Genomic DNA, 22,123 nt, shown 5'->3' on the forward strand with positions numbered 1-22,123 from the left:
CCTTTTTCTGACTAAAGCACTGTCTTCTCAAAGCAAGTATCCTGGAAGCATTTCCAAAGACTGTTGCAGTTTTGGTCTCAGATGATCTCCTTCTAAGCAGAATCCATCCCATTAACACCGCCCCCCCCGCCCCCCCCCCACCCACTTATAAAGCATGTTTCCCTTGGCTGGCCTCTTTAACTCTGACAGAGCAGGGCATAGATATTACTTATTCAAGGACACATGATCATTGATCAAGTTGTCTCTTGGTTCATGGAGCCATGGTCCTGGATGGGAGTTGAGTTGCATTCCCCACTGTTCCTACTATGGGTAAGGTCACTGGGGAACAGGCCTGGTTCCTCTCCTCCCTGCTCTTTTAGCCATCAGTGCTACTATTCAAGCATAGCAGGGTGTGTATATGTCTGTCAGGAGGAGTTAGTCATAAAATATCCTGGACACCTTCTGTTGGAGGGTGAAATGAGAATGACTCTTTGGACTATCGATTCTAAGTACATTTTTCCTCCCAATAATGGGAACTGAAGCCAGGGCCTTGAGCTTGCTGGGCTGGGCAAGTGCTCTACCACTGAGCTATACCCCAAGCCCTTCTTATTATTTATTTTGAGACTCAGTCTCACTAAGTTGCCCAGGCTGGTCTTGAACTTGGAATCCTCCTGCCTTAGCCTCCTGAGTTGTTGGAATTATAGGCATGAGCCACCATGCCTAGCAACTCAAGTGTATTCTTGACTACTTTAGATGCAATCAGCACCTATAACCCATCTGCTACTCCCACCCTTCCCTCCATCCAGTGCTACCTCACACCCTGTCCTATAGCAAGGGGTTTCTGACTTGGGGTTAGTGTCTTTGGGAAATGCCTTTTTCTCTCTCCCTGATTCTACATTGGCTAAAATGACTGAGTGCCCAGGCAGGCCCATGCTATATCTTCTGACATGGTGCATCTCACAGGTGAAGTGGATACTAACCAGCTTTGATAAGTAGGAGGCTTGAGCATAAATTTTTTATATATCAGCAGCAGCCAAGTGAATGAATTCAATTATGAATCTTCTTTCTCTCTACCCTCCTCCCTACAATGTGGTGGTTCAGAGCCAAGACTAAGGAACCTGTTGAAATGAGAAACCCCTATTTCCTAGCTTGACCCCCTCACTAATTCGGGTTAAATTGCTGCGCTATTGCAGTGGTGACACATTGTGTCTGCCTCTGTTTGTATAAGAGGATGCAGTGGGGGAGGAAGGACCAATTTGTGCAGAGATAAAAGGTGTCACGGGCAGATAACTAACGTCCCAGTCTCGTGCCTGCTCTCATTGTTGCTCAATTTGCTCTGTGTGTAAGCCTAGCCTTCCCTCTTTCTTCCTTCCCTCCCCTTGGTCATATTTTACTTGGATGCCACAGTGTAATGATGCCCTGCGTAGTGGGGGAGGAGATAGGTACCTCTGGCTGACAGCCCTTCCTGATAACCAAATTCCAACCCATCCATCACCAGCTACTGTCCTCAACTTGAGGAAAAGTGATCGTGAAAGGCGGGCCGTTCATCACCCAGGTCTGTTTATCTCCTTTGGGTGGGGAACGGAAACAGGAGGGACAAAGAGCTGTGTTTCAAGCTAAGTGCTGCTCAAACTCCGGTAGCTTGCACATGCCAGACACAGACTCACGCCACTCAGACTATGGAACTCTGGCTTGATGGACTCCCATACTGGGGTCCAGGAGGAATGAGACCTTTTTTGAGGCTTAGCCATAGCACTTAGAGGGGAGCATAGAAAATTGTGGCAATTCTGAAATGCAGGACAGCTGGCAACATTCTTTGGAAGTGTTTATATTGCAATAAACAAATATGAATCTTCTTTCTCTCTACCCTCCTCCCTACAATGTGGTGGTTCAATGCCTCAGGCACCTCATTGGTGTCCTCCTTGCAAGATCTTTCCTCTGGCTTCTCTCAGTCCTCTCGTTCTTAAGGAGTGGCCTTTTGTGCCTCCATGGTCCACTCCTTTGAGGAAGACAGAGCCTTTTTCTCACTCTTTGCTCTTCAACACCCTTTATCTGTATATCATTGGCACACAATAATTTGCTCCTGCAGGTGAGCAATGGGTGTACATTCTAAAGCTGTTGAGCACAGGTATTGACAGGCCACATCATTCCAAGGTCCAGGTTCCACAGCCTTTCCTGAGAGGCCAAAGGGGTTGAAGGTGGCTTCAGAGTCTGCTTGGCCCCTCCTCTTTAAGAGTTCGAGTCTGCTAAAAGTGAGACTAATATGCATCTCCCTGAGTCAGGGTTGACTCTTAAGACTTGAAGAGATAAAAGCATATAAGGAGTAATGTCCATGACCTTTTCCAGCATGAGTTCCTGCTCTCTTCTGGACTTAGCTGTTGGGATCTGTCTGCCACTGTCTGTCAGACCTGCATAGATGGCTGCTGGTCTCCTCTACTCAAGCTGAGCAGCTCTCCCTCTCGCTCTGTTCACCTAATCTTCAAAGCTGAGCTCCTGCTCTCACAATGGCTCCACCTTGGCCATACCCGTTAAGGGGGTGGGGGTGTGCCTTAATGAGCTACTCCCCTGCCTTGGCTGGCGCCAAGCTAGCCACACCTGTTTGCCATCAGGACTGTCTGGGCCCAGCCAGAGCAGCTTGGTTGCAGGTGGTAGGGCTGAGTGAGGGGTGGGGTGGGGAAGGGTGGGTTCCTTTTGCTTTGTGCCATATGTTTGTGAAGAGGGAACTTTCTCATACCCTGTTCCCTTCATATTGTTCTCTTCTAAGCAGGGGAGGGCTTTCTGCTTTTACGTTATACAAAAGTAATAATAAGGGAACTTGGTGAATACCCCATCTTTTTAAACTTTCTCTTGAAGCAGAAGTGAAGAGCCAGTCAGGTGTCTAATGGTAGGGTTTGATATTCTGTTCTGATGACACTGAGGGGCTAGCACGATAAAAACAGGGCCATATGGTAAATGCCAAGGACAGAGCCCCTTTCTGGCCCTAGGCCCCACAGTATTTGAAAAACAATCAGGTTCCTTGGTTTAGAGCCCACAGGCAGGACTGGGGAGCCTTTCCTTAAAGGGGACCCCTTGCATTCATGAATCTGAAGGAAGTTTTGATTTTGTGGAAAAAAATCCTGTTCCTTTTTATGGCCTGGACATAATTGGGTCTTTTCTATTGGCCATCAGTGATGTCATTCCGACCCTCGTAAAGAAGGGGAAATCACACCTGTGGACTTGGTGCATAAAATTTCATTGGGCAACAGTAATAAGCATGACCAGATGATGTTTGGGCAGTTGGGGAGCTTTGTGCCCAGTGAATCCAGCTGCATGGAGATCTGGGCACCATAAACTTGCCTGCATGTTCATGCCCTCAGGCTAGTCCAGGGCCCACTGCCAGTGGCTCTTTCCTTGGGATCACTATCTGGTAGGAACTTATAACATTTAGACCCTTTGTGCTGGAGGGATGACTTTTGCCCTTTTCCTTTCCAAATTGGTGGATCCATGTATCCATTTGGTACCCATGACTCTGACCTTAGGCTGCTAAGAACTTCAGTAAAGGCATGACCTTCATCAGTGACCACCTTACCTGCTTCTCTTGAGCCCCAGATTTCACACCCCCAGGGACTATCAAGAATTTTGAATGAATCTGTAAAATGGGTATCTGTGCATTTAGAAGCCTTAGATTTCATCTCTAGTTATACCCTTGGCTTGTTGTATGCTTGAGCAAATCCTTTCCTTCTCCACTCCTCAGTTTCCTCTTATGTAGGAGACAACAACCACTGTAACCCACTTTGTTCACAGAGTTAATCTTTTGGTGCTAAGCTGGATTAGGGTTGTTTGATAGAAGTATGTAACTTTCTTATGGAAGTTCAAGTTCTGCTATTAGGCTCTGTGTGTCTCATGAAGATGGGCTGGGCCTTGCTACATTTATAGTGTCTGTGTCTTGGAGTCACAGGGCTGGGACCATTCAGAGGACCATTCAACAACCTGAATGCCTATCAGTAAATCTGCAAACTGCATGCATACCTGCAGGTGACAAAAACCCCTGAATGGGATTGATAATCCCAAATCTTCCTGTGCTCCAGTCAGACATGGGGTACATAATGGTACTCAGGATTGCTGCTGAGCCATATTCAGAGACGACTGAGTAGCCAGCATGACAGTCAGTCCGGTTTGTCTTCCATGTAGCCCATCTGATATAGGTACGCCTCTCAGAGGAATAGGAAGGATCCTACTGAGCTAGACCCTCCCTAAGTGGAAATATCTACAATTGTTGTCTTCCCTTAAAATCCCACTGAAGGGAAAGTCCCTTATTGCACTCATAGGGCTAATCAGAGCCAATAGGACTCCTGGTTTGTGTTAACAATCAGTATGTGCTGGGATTGGCTAAAGGAAAATAAGGTCGGGGCTCTCTGCCTCTTGCTGGCAGTGCCTCTGTACTATTTCTGTTTCTGGTGGCCCCCTTCATTCCCAGATCTTAATGTGATTTATCTAAAATAGCCGAGTTCTACATTTAACATGGAAAAAGCAATTAAGCCTATTAATAAATAGACAGATGAACTATATAGACACTTCTCAAAAGAAGAAATATAAGTGGCCGGGGCTGTAGCTGTAGCTCAGAGGCAGAGCACTTGCCTAGAATGTGTGAGGCACTGGGTTTGATCCTTAGCACCACATAAAAATGAAACAAATAAAATAAAGGCATGCTGTCTTTATACAACTACCAAAAAAAAAAAAAAAGAAAGAAAGAAAGAAAGATACAAGTGGCCAATAAGTATATGAAAAAAATGTTTAATATCATTAGCAATTAGGAAATATAAATCAAAACTATTCTGAGGTTTCATCTTACTCCAGAGTGGCAGCCATCAAGAATACAAACAAGAATAAATGCTGGAGAGGATGTGGAGAAAAAGTTCTACATTTAACATGGAAAAAGCAACACTTTTATACTGTTGATGGGATTGTAAATTAGTATAGCCTCCATGGAAATCAGTTTGGAGGTTCCTCAAAAAGTCAAGGAATAGAGCCACCATATGACCAAGCTATACCACTCCTGGGTATTTATCCTAAAAATTTAAAGTCATCATACTGTAGCAATATATGCATACCCATGTTTATAGCAGCACAATTCATAATAGCAAAACTATGGAACCATCTTAGGTGTCCATTAACAGATGAATGGATAAAGAAATATGGTGATATATATATATATACCAATGGAGTTTTATTCAACCAAAATAAAAATGAAATTGTCATTTGGAGGAAAATGGGTGCAACTTGAGACCATTATGTTAAACAAAATAAGCCAAACTCAGAAGGCCAAGGGTCATGTGGTTTTGGTTATATGTAGAAGGTAGGGATGATAAAGGAATAGAAAAGTGTTAAGGAGGAACTGAACAGACACTTCACAAAAGAAATCCAAATGGCCAACAAATATATGAAAAAACGTTCAACATCACTAGCAATTAGAGAAATGCAAATTAAAACTACACTAAGATTTCATCTCTAATCAGAATGGCAGTTATCAAGAATACAAGTAACAATAAATGTTGATGAGGATGTGGGGGGAAAGGTACCACTCATATATCACTGGTGGGACTGCAAATTGGTGTGACCACTCTGGAAAGCTGTATGGAGAGTCCTCAGAAAACTTGGAATGGATCCACTGTTTGAGCCAATTATCCCATTCCTCGATATATACTCAAAGGTCTTAAAACCAGCATACTATAGTGATGTGGCCACATCAATATTTATAGCAGGTCAATTAACAATAGCTAAGCTATGGAACCAATCTAGGTGCCTTTCAATAGATGAAGAAAATGTGATACATATAATCAATGGAATATTACTCAGGCATAAAGAAGAATGAAAATATGGCATTTGCCAGTAAATGGATGGAACTAGAGGCTATCATGCTAAGTGAAATAAGCCAATCCCCAAAAACCAAAAGCTGAATGTTCTCTGATATGTGGATACTGACTCACAGTAGGCTGGGGGTTGGGGGGTGGAGTGGAGGTTCACTGGATTGGATGGGGGGAATGGATGCAAGGGAGGGGGGAATTGGGGGAAGGGAAGGGAGATTGGATTGGGAAAGACAATAGAATGAATTGGACATAACTTTTGTGTGTTCATATATGAATACACCACCAGTGTAATTCCATATCATGTACAACCACAAGAATGGGGGTTATAGTCCACGTATGTATGATATGTCAAAATACATTCTCTGGCATGTATAAGTACAAAGAAAAAATTTTAAAAATGAGAAAGAAAGGTGTCGGGGGGTAGGTGTCTCATGAAAATATAAGGGAGATCAGTTGAAGTAAAGGACCAGGGGGAGGTGGGAAGGAAGGAAAAGGGGAAATACTGGGGAATGATATTGGCCAAATTTTACTGTGTACATGTACAAATATACAACAACTGTTATGTACCAATAAAAAGTATGAGAGAAAAATAAAGTAACTGAGCTTAGCAAACGTTTTTCAAACCAAGGACAAGGAACATAAGAGAAGGTTGGGGGCTGGGGTTGTGGCTCAGAGGTAGGAGCGCTCACCTAGCATGTGCCAGGTGCCGTGTTCAACTACAACTATAAAACCAAATATTAGAGAGAGAGAGAGAGAGAGAAAAAGAGAAAGGTTGAAGGAAAAAAGAAAATTACTTGAGACGTCAGATTACAGTTTTGCTTCTTAGGCAACCACATTCTAGCTCTAAGGCTACTTCTTATCCTTAAAAACCTTACCTTATTTTCTCTTATCCTTGATCCTTGGTCCCGTATGGGCACATCCTCTCTGGATATCCCCCTTTATCCTCTTGGCCTCAGCCAGAACTTCTCTTCCAGAAAACTGACTGGTTATAAATTAATATCACTCACTGTGCCACCTGGATGTTTGACAGGACCCTTTTCCTCACAGAAGATATCTTAGATCATATAAAAATAAATCTTTATATTGCCTAAATATGGAAGTCGATTTCCTGTTAGCATCTGTTGTTGAGGTATCTGTAGGATAGTGGAGGGAAGGCTAGATTGCTCTTAAAGTTTCTGGATCAAACTTGTCTTGTAACTAAATTATCATAGCCAAACCTTAAAAAAAAAAAAAAGTTTACATTCTTGTCTCTTGCTCACTCTTTAACACTTTGCAAGCTGTCTCTGCCCACCCCCACCTGGCCCACTAATACCCTTCTCACCAAGATTGCCTGTGACCTCCTATTACCAAATCAATTGGGGTTTTCTCAGCTCTCTTCCTGCTTGCCCACTCCATGACACTTGACATGAATGACCTGTATTTTAAGCTCAAGAAATAGTTATAAATATTACAGAAAAGGGAAACATACTTCCTCGGTTTAGATTGGCCATAGATGATGTGAAATGGGGTCAAAAGAGAATGTGTGACCTCAGTGTCTGATAACCTGAAAAAGGTCTGGGGCCCTGCTTTCTGGGGATGGGGTGAATTTGGTTGAGTCCTGACTCATGACACATTGTTTCCTGAGGAACTCTGAAAGGAGATGAGGGTTTGGGGCCTGGAGAAGGGAATTCTAAAGGAAGCTTTCTGGGCTCTCAGATCTTGAAGGGTTCTGCAAGGAAGAAATAGAAGTCTCTGTAGTTTCTGAAGACATACCTCTGGCTTATGAATAGAGTTGTGGGAACACCAGGGTTTAGTTAAGTGTTTAAGGAAAGATGTTCTAAAATTGAGTTCAAAATTAGAGCTGTCTGCTCTGTGAAGTATGAGTTCTTTGTGTGTGGTGACCGTCTGCTAGAGGTGGTTTCATTTTAGCTCAATAAACTTTATAAGACATTAGCCTGGGCCCTCTGCTCACTCTCATTCTGTGTTCTTCCCAGGTGAGTATAGTAATATCTACTCTTAATTTTCCTTACATTAAATTAATGATCAATGATCTATATTCCTAGGCCAGATATCTCTGCAGAACTAGTATGTAGCTGCCTCATAGATGACATTCTACTGTCAGATGTCTCCTAGGATCCTCAAATTCAGCAGACATTGAGTGTTTACCTTGTGTCAGACATATATCTGAAATTTGCATTCCCAAATTTCTGCCTCCTTTTAGTGATAAACTAAAATAACTGAGCTTAGCAAGCATTTTTAGTGATATACTAAAAGGAGGCAGAGGTGGGGTAGTAGGGGCAGTCTACCCCAGTTTAAGCAGTAAAGGGGTACTCTATATGCAGAAAACTTAAAGACCATGATAAAATTGACCAAATCCTGGCCTCAAATATGCTTTCTTTGTTACCACCTCCTCTATTTTAGTGTATAGTGTGAAGCTAGTTGTTTTAGTCTGTTTTGTGTTGCTATAACAGGATTCCTGTGACTGGTTAATTTATTACCCAGAGATTCGTTTCTCAATTCTGGAGTCTGGGAAGTCCAAGGTTGAGAGCTCCACATCTGGTGAGGGGTTTCTTCCTGTGTCATCCCATAATAGAAGGCAGAAGGGCAAAAGAGCATGTGTGTGAAAGACAGACAAAGGAAAGGTGCCAAACTCATCCTTTTATCAGAAACCCACTTCTATAACTAGCATTAATCCTAATCACTTCGTAAAGGTCCTACCTCTTAACATGTCGCATTGGAGATTAAGTTTCCAACACATTAGCTTTGAGGGATGTACTCAAACTTACCTCTACCCAAGCCACAAACTTTTGGCTTGGGCTGCTTTATTTTCTTTTTTTGAGCCATGTGTTAGTCAGCTTTTTGTTACTATGACAAGATACCTGAAATAATAAACTTAAAAAGAAGAAAGATATATTTGGGCTCATTGTTCAGGGGTTTCAGTCTGTGGTCATCTGGCCCTGTTGCTTTGGATCTGTGGCAAGACAGAACATTGTGGCGGAAGTGTGTGATAGAGGTTTGTTCACCTCACAGAAGCCAGGAAGCAGGGAGAAGAAGGGGCACAAATCCAAATTATCCTTTTACATGGCATCACCCCAATAACCTAATTTCCTCTGAGTAGGCCCTGCCTCCTAAAAGTTCTGCCACCTCCCAGTAGCGCCACAGGCTGGGTATTTGGCTAACACAAAGTCAGCCTGAGAAAGAGTGTTATTGGATACTAGAATTTGAATTTTGACCTTTAAAGCCAGAATCTGTAGTTGTGGGTTGGCAGCTGTCAGTGATATTGGTAGTTTTTTCCTGAAGAAATGAATGTGTTTGTGTTAAAAACATATAGGGATATTTGCCCCTAAGTACCTATTCAAGCTCTAAAGAATAGTAAACCCCATATCTCATGTGGTTACCAGGTCCTTATTTAAATCTCCTATGTCTGTTCCTTGATCTCTGTCTCTGCCACTACTGTCTCTGGTATCCTGGCTACCACCTGGTGTTTTTAATCTATTGTTTTTGTTGCCCCAGGACAATTATCTGTAAATTAGAACTCCTCAGAGGCTCTTTATTGCCTGTGGCCACTTTTCTTAGAAAGAAAACACTGTATCTTTTCTGGTTTATGTTTCTAGTGACATGAATTTTCTCTGTCCTTCCACATGTCTTTATGTTCCAGTTCAAGGCACCTTTTTTACTTTCACTGTCAATTCCTCTGAACAAACTGAGGCATTTACAGAGTTAACATTTTCAGAGTTATTTGAATCCTTATTTCTTGATTCTCATCAGGTATCATACATGTTTGGTTGAAATTGATTTGTGTGGATAAAATGGCATCATCAGCTAGAGCGGGAGATGGTAGATTATACTTTAAAAAACCAAAACAAGAACAGACCCTTGGGGGCTGGGGATGTGGCTCAAGCGGTAGCGCACTCAGCTGGCATGCGTACGGCCCGGGTTCGATCCTCAGCACCACATACAAACAAAGATGTTGTGTCCGCCGAAAACTAAAAAATAAATATTAAAATTCTCTCTCTCTCTCTCTCTCTCTTAAAAAAAAAAAAAAAAAAAAGAACAGACCCTTGGTTTTAATTCTGACCTCCTCTTATTTATTTATTTATTTATTTATTTATTTATTTAGTTAGTTTTATGTAATGCTGAGGATCAAACCTAGTGCCTCACATGTGCTAGGCAGGCGCTCTATCACTGGGCCATAACCCCAGCCCATGACCTCCTCTTACTCTAATGCATGGTTCCTTCTCTATCTGAAATAAGCCTACAGGTAGAGGTTTAAAAGTGAAGTGAGTCCCTGCCTATCTATCTCTACATCATGTGCTCATTCCCTCTCTTTCCTCCTATCTTGTATCTCTGCCTCTTTGCTATAACTAAACAAGAGACTGGGTCATTGGAAAGAACATAGGCTTTAGAGTCTGACAGAACTGAGTTCAGGTCTTGGCATTATCATTTTTTAGCTGTGGGATCTTGAATAACCCCTCTGAATTTCATTTTTTTCTTTCTCTTTTTACGCAACAATAATTTATTTTATTTTTCCAGAAAACCATTTGACAGAATCATATACCTATTTATGGTTTAAAAAAAAAAAAAAACAAGAATTGAGGGTGTAGCTTAGTATCAGAGTGTTACCTAATATAGGTGAGGCCCTGGGTTCAAAAGATTACTGTTTCTGGGGCTGGGGATGTGGCTCAAGCGGTAGCACGCTCGCCTGGCATGCGTGCGGCCCGGGTTCGATCCTCAGCACCACATACAAACAAAGATGTTGTGCCTGCTGAAAACTAAAAAATAAATATTAAAAAATTCTCTCAAAAAAAAAAAAAAAAAAAAAAAAAAGATTACTGTTTCAAAAAAACAACAAAAAAAAAACTCTCATATTCCAATAAGACAAGAAAAGGAAATGAAAGGAATACAGTCTGCTTTTTGTTGCTTGAGTATCATTTGTGTGTGTGTGTGTGGAAACTGTAAATAACACTTCCTACCTCAAAGCAATCCATTGGAGGTTAGATGTGAAAAGTGTAAGCAAGATATTTAGCATACTGTAGGCCATTAGGGAATAATAGTTGCTGGTATTATTTTGAATAGCTTTTTCAGGCACTCACATTTGGGTTGATTCTAGAGCCCAGAGTGTATGGTGCTAGAGGTCGGGGTCCTTTCCTTGAATGGGGTGGGATCCATGGCTAATGGGTTAGCCTTTGGAGTCTATTTGTCCTGTAGACTTTATTGGGACTTCCTAGCTTAAGACTCCATGCCTGGGGCATGTGTGTGTCCAACTTGTTCTCTCTTCCCTTTCTTGTAGGCTTCCAGGCCAGTGCCAGTACTTGGGTTTGCCAGTGGCGGATTACTTCAAGCAGTGGATTAATCTGAAAAAGGTACTATCTGAGCCCTACCCAAGGTCTTCCTCGGGTTCTCCTATGCCTCAGAGCTCCCCTCCCATTTCTGTTGTCTTTTTCTTTTTGTTCTCTTTTCTTTTTTCCCAACTTCTCTTCTTCCTCTTCCCTAGCTAATGGGTACTGAAATGTTATAGTTATTTCTGGGAGTGGGAATCTGCTGAGGACTAGGTAAAATATACTGCTCTAGTTGGTTTTATGCAGATATGCATAGAGGTCCCAGATAAAGGAATTTTCCAGGGTTCTCAGTCAGAGCCAAATCTCTGGGCTGAGCCACATTATTAGTAAGAGATGGGGTGCTAGCTGAGTCTCTGGGAAAGTATTCTTTGGTGACCTCAGGAGTGTAGCTTCTGAGCCTCTTGATTGGCCTTGGTATCTCCCTCTGGTTGGAAGGAGAGTCCATACAAGCTGGTTTTGGTCCCACCTAGCCTTAGCAGCGCCTCATTCATGTGTACAGGAGGGAGGAGACTGGCACTAATGCAGCCCTGAGGACCTCGAGAGTTGGTACTAAAGCTCTGGGCTGGTAAGGATCCTGTGTAGCTAAGACAATGACTGTGGTAGAGAATTAATCATCCAGAAAACTGTACTTTCTCTGTGTTTGTTGTGTTTTCTAGGTAAGCATTAGGAAGGATATATAGGTTTAGACTCCCCACATCTCTGTCTAGAGGAATCCTTATTACAGAAGGCCCAATCCACTAGGAGACTAACCCCCATAAATCATTCTGATATAGGACAAGAGCCTTAGAGCACTCTCAGGAACCTCATGCTTCTGGTCAGTTTAGCAACTCCCAGGAAGCCAAAAGAAGGAAGAACATACTAGGGATCAGGGTGGTAGCTCAGAAAAAAGAAGCCTTTGCAGGGGTGCAGGGTGCTGAGGCTAGGTATTGGGAAGATTTGGATCTTAAACTGGGGCAATATGGATACAAGGAGGAAATAATATTTCTAGGCAGCGAGAGCATCATGCTTTTGGTGTGTGTGGCTAGAGCTAAGCAAACATGTGGGAGAACAGTAGAAGAGAAAGTTTGTGGCAACTGCTGCCACAAAGCATGGAACCAAGTCCAAGGAATGTGGAACAAATACTTATAGATGTCCTTTGCACTCTGACTTCTTTGTACTTTTACCCCTATCCATTTCTCCTGCTGATCTCCCCTGCAGCTGAGCCAATGCCATCTACTACTTCTCATCTTTGAGAAGACTAGGCTCTGTCCTACCTTTGGGACCTGGCCTCTGGCCTTCCCTCTGCCTGAAATCATCTCCCCCAGTTATTTTCATTGTACATATTCCCTCTCCCTGAAAATCCACCTAGGTATCATTTCTGCTGAGCCTCTCTTGCCCTGAGGCTCTTTGGCACTTGGGATTAGTTAACTCAGTTGAAACTGAGTCCATGTATTTTCCTCCCAGACATGTACACCTGGAGTACAGAGACTGAGTCTCTTCTGTGTCCCCAGTGGTTAGACCAAGGCTGGGTACAGAATATGTTCTCAGTGAATAATTGCTGGCTGACTGGATCATCTTTGAGAACTAACTCCACAGAGGCTTCCCAGGCAGGGTTTGGTGCGCTAAGCATGCCCGTGTAGCTGGGCATACACTCCTGAAAGACAGCATGCTAGCTGTCAGAGCTCATCTGAGGCTGCTCTCTAGCCTCAGCAAATGCAATGTGAAGACCCGTCCAGGCGCAGCAGGCGCTGACCATGAACAATTACTCTGTGAAGTTCACTTGACTTTTTGGTGTGTGGACAGCTCCACGCCTCTAGGTTCCTTGGCAGAAAGGCAGGAAAGCAGCTGACCCATGTGGTAACATTGCCACTCAGGGCCACCTTGGTGCTGTTGGGCCCAAAGGGTGGGGGAGGAATTCCTGAGCCTCATCAGCTTGGTTCTCCACCAACTGTCAAGATAGAGGGGGGAAATGAGCACGAGGAGAAACTTAGGACTCTATTTTCAGTTGGCCTTGTGATTTCCTCTTGTGAGGTAAACCAAGCAGATCTGGGAAAAACAAAGGATCTAACCCCTAGTGCCTTCTAGTCACATCATTCCAAATGTACCCTTAAGTGAGCAACTGGGACTGAACTCACCATCCCCATTTCCTGAAGCCCCTAATCTAAGAAAAGCAAAGTGCCGTCTCTCAGCTGTCCTATCTTCTCCAGAAATGGTATGGGCTGGGTCAGGAAAGAGCAGCTTTTCAACAGCCAGGTTTCTACATCTCCCGCCTCCATCTACTTCCCCTGTAGCAGAGTAGAGCATGCCAGTGCTTGCTGACATTTGGAATGTCATTGAATGATCTTAGACTTTTATTGAGCTGTCAGCTTAGAGAAGACTTTGGGCCCTGCTCCCAGCTCCCTCCAGGAGGGCAAAGCTGTCACTGAAGGGCCAGAAAAAATACACATGCGCACCCGTGCATACACACACACACACACACACACATGCGCGCCTAAGGACACACAGGTTCTCGTGTGAATAAATACACCCAAGTAAGTATACTCGAAATTATACATATCCTTATGTGCATGCCCATGTATTTACATATCCACATAAATAGTCACCTGCAGAAATATGTGGAAATATGAACAGACATGAATGTTTCTATGTGTTCATAAAATCTGAAGACATGTGCATATATATAAATGTATACATTTTCATCAAGAAATAAATCTTGAGGGCCTTCTGTGTGCCAGGTACTATGCTAGGCTCTGGGACTGTAACAGAAAAAATGGATGTTGACCAAACAATTTCAGCTGAATTGAGAACGCTAAACAGTTCAGAGTTGCGGATCATATAATAAGGAATATGACTTAGTTGTGTGGAATCAAAGAATAGTTTTCTGAGAAAGGTTTTCTAAACTGAAGAGTGAAGGAGGAATGACTAAGCACAGAGAACAGCATGCAGTAAGGCCCTTAGATGAAGAGAAACCTGGCAGCTTCATAGAAACCAGGAGGATGCAGAACTTTTGTCTCTTGTTTACTGTTTTATTTCCATTACTTCGAATGGTTCATGGCCCATAGACAATTTAATCATTATATGTTGAGTGAATGACTACCTAAAGCATAGTGAATGTGGGAAGAAGAGACTGGTATGATGAAACTGAAGAGGAAAGCAGGACCATATTTTGATTTTGATCTTTATCTTTAGGGTAAGGGGAAGCTTTAAAGGGTATTAAGAGGCATTATCTGGCTGGATACAATGGCATATGCCTGGAATCCCAACTGGGGAGGCTGAAGCAGGAGGATCACAAGTTTTGAAGCCAGCCTCAGCAACTTCATGAGGTCCACCATGCGGCCTGCGCAATGGTTTCATTAATGAGGTTCTTGGCATAAAAGTTTAGCTAGAAGAGATCGAAATAAAACACACAGATTCAGTTACCTTATTTCTATTGCCAGGTCCGAGACGGCTCCCCTCTCTGATTCCCTCCTCTAACCGCCCAGCAGGACAGCAAGGATTACTCAGGGCTAGCAGGAGAGAGAGAGAGTGAACATGCCTGGGAGTAGCCTTTTATTGGGGAACAAGAAATTCAGGGGAGAATTCCATCCAATGAAGGTTGAGGGGGGACTGCACTCCAAGGTCAGGGTCAGTGATTGGGCCCCCAGGGTCAGTGGTCAGTCACACCCCCACACGGATGGGTTCTCTCATCAGGAAAGGGCCGGGAAAGTTCCGACACAGCCAGAACGCCTCAGACCCTTAACGGGAGCCGCCCAGTCACGTGTCAGAATGGCTTCCCACAATGAGGCTCTAAGAAACTTAGGGAGACACTGTCTCAAAATAAAAAATTAAAAAGCCTGGAGATGTGGCTCAGTGGTTAAGTGCCTCTGGGTTCAATCCTTGGTACCAAAAAAGGGTGGGGGGGGGCATCTGATTTGTGTTTTTAAAAGGTCTCTCTAAGTGCAATATAGAGAAAGCCAAGAGCAGATACGAAAACCCAGTTACTTTTTCCTTTTCTTTCTTTCTTTTTCTTTTTCTTTCTTTCTTTTTCTTTTTCTTTCTTCTTTTTTTTTTTTTTTTTTTTTTGTACTGGAGATTGAACCCAGGGGTGCTTCACCACTGAGCTACATCCCTAACTCTTTATTTTGTGACTGGGTCTCGCTAAGTTGCTTAGGGTCTCACTAAATTGCTGAGGCTGGCTTTGAAACTTGCAGCCTTTTGCCTCAGCCTCTGGAGTCACTGGGATTAAACTAGTTACTTTTTCTTAATGGGACAGTAGTTGGCCTTTTTGAGTGGCACTACTGAACTTGTGACATTCTAGGTTCTTGCTCATTGAACCAATAGTGACCCTCTAATAATTACTAGGCAACCAGAACTGCCTCCTCCTGCCATCCACACATATATTTCCAGGACCTGGACAGGGGTGGGAATGAAGAAGTACTGTCTCTGATTGAGTATTGCAGAATTAGACCATTTCTGTAGAAGATGATAGTTACTTGGATTAAACTGACGGCAGTGGTGAGGTAGAGAAATGGACTGATTCCAGAATGTTAATATTCATTCTATAAAGCAACATATAGGCTCCTAAAAGTTTGCATGCTATGAAAAGTCATACAGTAAACATTCATTTTGGAGTATGATACTCAAAACTTCATCAGTGATACATATAAAAAAAGATTGAGTCTAATAAAAATAACGTAGTTTTACACATTAAATGGTTAATATATAAATTAAAGGTATAAACATAAACATATACATATTTATACATAAATATATTTATGTATAAATATGAAATATAAATATAGATTAATGGTAATATATAAATATATCACCATTAAATTGTAATATATAAATACTGCAATAAATATCACACTTTACCTTGAAAGGGACCCAAAGTTTGCTTTTAGGTGTAGAAGGATCACAGCTTTATGTGGGGCACTGTGGCACATGCCTGTAATCCTAGCAACTGGGAAGACTGAGGCAGGATGATCACAAGTTCAAGGCCAGTCTTGGCAACTTGGTGAGACTCTGTCTCCAAAAAAAAAAGGACTGGGGGGATTGGGTGTATAGCTCAGTGTTGGAGCACCTCAACCTGTTCAATCCTGAGTACTACCAAAAATGGGTTCACAGCTTTGAGTTACTGAAGTGGTAGAAGAAGATTGTCTGAAATCTGATGGAAAGTTGTAACCAGACAGGTGTGGCTGTAACATATGTGATCTCTGTGGCTGGTAGATGTTTCAGGTGTGGGCAGGTGTGCATTTTGTATACTCTAACATAGCCCTGTTCACTTAGATGTAGTTTCCTGTGTTTATCTAGAGTACAGAAGACACATAAACAAATGCAAAGTTTGCAATATGCTAAATAATTCTCTAATACATCAATTACATTGGAACAAATTTGCTCTTTCAAAACAGATGTTATAGTAGCACTGACTCCATAACAAACAGAAAATGGTGATTGATTATAAGGGCTGGGAATGAAGGATGAGACCATGATGTTCCCGGGGTTTATGATTTGAGCAACTAGGTGACTTTGAATGAATTTACTTAAGATAGTGGAAGGAGAAGCTTTAGGATTGGAAGAGAAGATGAATTCAATGTGGAACATGTTAAGTTTACATGCCTTTGAGACAGTCTTGTAAAGCTAGTGAGAGGGCAGTTGAATGTTTAAGTATAGGGAATTAATGGTGTACAAATGAATGAAAGGATGGAAGCAAATGAGACTGCCAAAGACAAGTATATAGGATGAGAAAAAAAAGAAAGCCTAGGACCAAACACGGAGAAACACCCACATCTGATAGAGGAGGAAGGGTTTGAAATAGAAAAGGAGTGGTCACTGATAGTAGTAATAATAGTTCATATTAATTGCATATTGTGTATTAGACCCACTGTTTTAATACATTTTCTGCTTCTTTAACAAGATACCACAGATTGGGTAAATTAACTCTTTTTTGCCCTCCCCTCCCCTTCCCTTCTCCCTCCCTCTCTCTCTTCTTCCTGTTTTCTTTCTCCATTTTCTCTTTCTTTTTGCACTGCTGAGAATTGAATCCAGGGCCTTGTGCATGCTAGGCAAGCACTCTACCACTGAACTACATCTTCAGCCCTTTTTAAATTTTTATTTTGAAATAGGGCATGGTTAAGTTCCTGAGGCTAGCCTCAAACTTGTGATCCTGCTGCCTTAGCCTCCTTAATAGCTGGGATTATAGGTATGCATCAGTACACCTAACTTCTCATAATTATATTGATTACAGGTTGAAATACTGTCTGGTATATTAATTGAATAAAATATATTATTAAAATAACATCATCTGTTTCATTTTTCTTTTTAATGTGGCCACTGCAAAATTTCAAATCTCATGTAGCTTACCTTATATTTGTACTGGACAGCACTGTGCTAGGTAGGCGCTGTGCTCAGTATTTGTACATTATCCAATCCTCACAATGACCCTGTGCAGTGGTTGCTATTATTTTCCACATGTTAAGGTTGAGAAACCAAGGCATATAGGATGATGAGGAAACTTGCTCAGTGTTTTCACACTAGTATGTGGCAGGACTAGACCTAAATTGAGTTTTGCCTGATTCTGCAAAGTGAAGAAACAGAAAAGAGAGTAACAGGATGGTAGAAGAGGAGAGACTGTGAGACTATGGTGTCCTAAAAACCAAGGAAAGAAACATTTTCAGAAGAAGAATGGTCAGTTCGGAAATGGCCACAGTCATGAGGACCTCAGCAGCCTTAGTGAAAGCTTTTTGTGTGCATAACAAGGACAGGAGCCAAATGGGAGTAAATTGGGAAGAATATGAGAAAATGAGATGGAGAAATTTTAATTTTTTCAGAAATGTTACTCTGAAAGGGAGAGAAAAGGCAGGAGCTGAAGTAGGGCCAAGTATGGAGTTAAGACTTTGTTTTGTTTTGTGTTGGTTCTGAAATCGAATCCAGGAGCTTTCTACCTCTGAGCTATATCCCCAGCCCTTTTTATTTTTATTTTGAGATAGGGTCTCGATAAATTGCCCAGACTGACCTTGAGATAAATTGCCCAGACTGACCTTGAACTTATGACTCTTCTATCTCAGCCTCCCAAGTAACTGGCATTACAGGCATGTACTGCCATGCCTGGCTGCGTTTTGTTTTGTTTTTTTTTTTTCTTTTTCTTTTTTTTTAGATAGAAAACATATGTGTTAGTTTTTTGTTGTTGTTGTTTTGTTTTTAACAAACAATTGGAGAAGTAAAGTGTGAAGATACAGGAGTGAGAGGGAATCAGTAAATGAGGCCTCTGAGGAGATGGAAGGAGAAGATGCATTCTTAATTTTTATTTTTGTTTTGGTAATAGGGATTGAACCCCAGGGTACTTTACCAATGAGCTACATACACCCCCAGTCCTTTTTATTTTTATTTTGAGATAGGGTCTTGTAATTGCTGAGGTTGGCCTCAAACTTGAGATTCTCCTGCCTCAGCCTCCTGAATAGCCAGGATTACAGGCATGTACCAGCATGCCCAGGAGAAGCTACATTCTTTTTTTGTTGCTGTTTTATTTTTGGTACCAGGGATTGAACCCAGGCATGCTTAACCACTGTGCTACATTCCCAACCCTTTTTACTTTTTGTTTTGAGGCAGCATCTCACTAAGTTGCTTAGGGCCTTACTAAATTGCCAAGGCTGGCTTTGAATTTTGATTCTCTTGCCTAGCCTCCTCAGCAGCTAGGATTACAGGCATGCACCACCACACCTGGCAGAACCTACATTCTTGAAATCCACTCTCTTCAAGAGGGAAAAACTCTCTTCCGTTGTGGCAGGAAGAAAGAAGGTGGCTGCAGATGGATGTAGACAGGCTTGTAGATTTGGTGATGGCAAGTTGAAATAGTTCCATCTGATGGCTTTTATTTTTCTCTATGAAACAGAAGGTGAGTCATTTGCTGATAACTATCAGGGGAGAGCTGGGAGTGTTTGCAGGAAGTAAAAGAGAATTACTGTAGCTTTAGTCAAGAATAGATTTGTGAGCTAACTTGAAAAGCACAGGCAATGTTGAGGATCCAGTTAAATTGATGACATTAATTCATAGTGGAGCCACTCTGCTCAGTTGTATGACTTCTTTGGCAGAGCTCAGCTGACTGGTTGTGGGCATGGAGAAAGATATTTAGATTCATCCGGGGTGAAGATTCTCTTCCAGGAATTGTGATGAAAGGAAGAGGGAGTTGAAGGTGTTGTTAAGACGACAGTTGAAAAAATGGACTGTGGGATCTAAGCTGAATTTGAGGGGAAGAGAAGATAACAGGGGTCTGTTAGATAGGGAAAAAGTACATAGGCCTCAATAAGATGAGGAATAGGTATGTTGGGTAGAGTTGAGCAGGCAAGATGGAAGGATTAGAGATTATGGTTAAAGAATAGGGTTACTGAGTTAGTGATTTCATATTGGCAGGTTCCAAGGTACAGCCATGGAAGTGGATAGATAAGGTTGCGTGGAAAAGAATATTGTCTTAAATGAGGAATCAAGAAACAGAAAGGTGGAATGAGGCCTCCATAAGAATGTGAGCATGTGGATAAACACATGCACACATAAGATTATGTTCTACCTACCACATATGCATGGATGGATACATACATATAAATGTATGTAAAAATGCATGCCTACACATGTACAATTCATGTATCTTTAGACCCTGCCATGCAATTATGTGTATATATACTCACAAATTCTCAGTATTCCCCTCTGATCCCTCAGCCTGATTGAGTGGGCTTTTGGGGAAGCAAGCTGCCTTAGGAGGATTCTGAGTCAGTCCTAGCAGATAGGGCTCAGCCAGTCATGCCCAGCAATTGTAGTGATAGGGTCTGCTTAGAATTTAACAGGCCCAAATGTACCAGGATATAAAGTTGCTGTGTTACTTTTTCTTTGCCATCTGTACTCTATGCCCTTCTCTTCTCTGAAAGGGGTGAGATTGGGACCAGATGTTAGAGAGTAAGGAGGAGGCCTTTTGGGTTCCTCTAAGAAACATTCTATCTCCTGCCCACCCCCTGGGAGGGGACAGCAGGAAAAACTGCTAAAGGGAGCATTGGGTCTACAATTGAATATGACTTTTCCTGACCTTGGAGCATTCAGAGTCCCAATCAGCACAGTAATAAATTAAGGGCTTATGGAGGAATAAATTCTCAGCCTTAATGAAGTTCTTTGCTGGGGGCCATAGGCAGGTCAGCAGGTCGGGATGATGCAGATTGGTAGTTTCAGTGAGTGGGCTGAGCAAGCTGGGAAGCTGTCAAGCATGAGAAGATCCAAAACTCTGCTAGTCAGATCACTTTTTTTGGATCTGTGAGGATAAAGCTGGTCAAGTGATAGGCAGCCGGATAGAAACTATAGTGACTACATGGTGCCAGCAACAGAGCCCTTCTTCTAGGGCTATTCAGAAGTAATTTGGAGAAAACAAGAACACAACAAAAAAGAAAGTCAAAAGAGGCATGAATATTTAGAAGTGCTAAAGGATATTTTGGAGGGGGATAGTTTGCAGTGGGGGCAGATACTTCTGGGCTACTTAGTGGTCAGAACCAGGCAGGGCTGGGGTCCAGGTTTTTGGCATCATCCAAAGAATAGCATTATTCATGGGCACTTGTGGGCTGGAATTGTAATGGAAGCCAGCTAGATCAGGGCCTCTAGTTGTGTTTGAGAAGAAAGACAAGCACATAGTGCAGGACACAGAGCACTAAGAATATGTGAAGGAGAGGTGGGGGCACAGGCACAGGCATTGTATAAGGAGCGGGTGAGTGGAGAGCAGCCCAGGGTACTTGCTGCTGAGTTTGATGCTGAAACCCTGGGTAGGACCATTCTTGGGAGCTGGAGGCTGCTGAATTGTATGCAGAAACCTGGAACTCATGCCTCAAGACTCAGATGCTGAGTTCTTCCCCTTTCATCCCACCCTCTGCAATATCTGCCTTTGGGGGTAAGCTCGTGAGGTGTAGTCCAAAGGTGAAGGAGGGGACAGTGCCGTGTTTGGAGTCGGAGCTGCTGGAGCTAGAAGGAATGTCTCCTTTCTTCTTGTTTCCCTGCCCCCATGGTGTAGTGCCCAGCCTGGGCTTTTTCCTTTAAATATGTCTTACAGCTGTCTGAACTCTGAAATTTTCTTTCACTTCTTCCCTCGCCTTGTTAACATGTGTTGCCTTTGGGGTAATCAGGGAAAAAATATTATGTCCTTTTACAATTACCGGGTTTTGGAATATTAAAATGTCTCGCTGCATCGGCACTGTTATTTTGATTGGTATTCTAACCTTTGACTAGCCCATAAAGCGCGCCGCTCCTGAAGCCAATATTGCAGGACTGAAATTTAATTCCGAAATGATTCCAGATAATAGGGAGACAGATAATATATGCATGAAGGATATTATGTTTGGACTAACTGCAGCAGGGCCAGGGCTGGGGAGCTGAATAATAGCCCAGAGTGAGTTATAATCTGTGGGACAGAAATGCCTTACTGTCAGGGCCAGGAGAAGAACTCTTAAATCAAAGGCACAGAAAAGGGTGCGATTGCAGGGTACTTGTTTTGACAGGAAGAGCACTGGAGCCAAGAGCGTAGATATTCAAAGACTATGCCCCTTTCTTGCTCTTGAGCAAGATACCAAGGCCCTAGATGATCTAGCTCATTGCAGCATCCCTATCACTGTGTCTTCTGTCCCCTCATAACATTTCAGCTGTGTTGAACTTCTTTCTGCTTTTCAAATAAACACGACAATTTCACTTTCCTTTTCTTACGCTGTTTCCTTTGCTTACATTGCATTTACCCTTTTGGTGTGAAGGAAGTGTGTTGAGGAAGCTCCTGTTCATCCTTCAAAACCCTTTTGTGTGAAGCCTTCTGTAATGTTTCCCCACCTCTGGTAGGAAGTGTCAGCTTCCTTTATATGGTTTCAGAACTTTGTACTGAGCATGTCACATGCTCGTATGTTTGTGTTTTCTGCTAGACTGTGAGCTCCTTGAGGTCTGTGTACCACTCATCTCTGTGTTTCCAGCGCCCCCTGGACCTGGCATACACTAGGCATCAACAAGCACTAA

General features: G+C 42.5%; 1 protein-coding gene across 12 annotated transcripts in view; it reads left to right on the forward strand.

The window, feature by feature from the left end:
• The window catches only part of Eri3 (ERI1 exoribonuclease family member 3), a 133,593-nt gene that overhangs the window by 61,315 nt on the left and 50,155 nt on the right, over positions 1–22,123 (forward strand). For 11 of the 12 annotated variants that reach the window (XM_046469488.2, XM_058570803.1, XM_046469489.1 and 8 more), the window contains one exon: positions 11,095–11,167. The exons of the other annotated variant lie outside the window; for it this stretch is intronic. In XM_046469488.2, the coding sequence (XP_046325444.1) occupies positions 11,095–11,167 (73 nt within the window). The remainder of the gene's footprint in view (positions 1–11,094; positions 11,168–22,123) is intronic. 12 annotated transcript variants of the gene reach the window in all.

Source organism: Marmota monax, unplaced genomic scaffold, assembly GCF_021218885.2.
Source record: "Marmota monax isolate L192 unplaced genomic scaffold, Marmota_monax_Labrador192_F-V1.1 WCK01_AAM20220418_F8-fsc00008, whole genome shotgun sequence".
Taxonomy (NCBI): Eukaryota; Metazoa; Chordata; class Mammalia; order Rodentia; family Sciuridae; genus Marmota; species Marmota monax.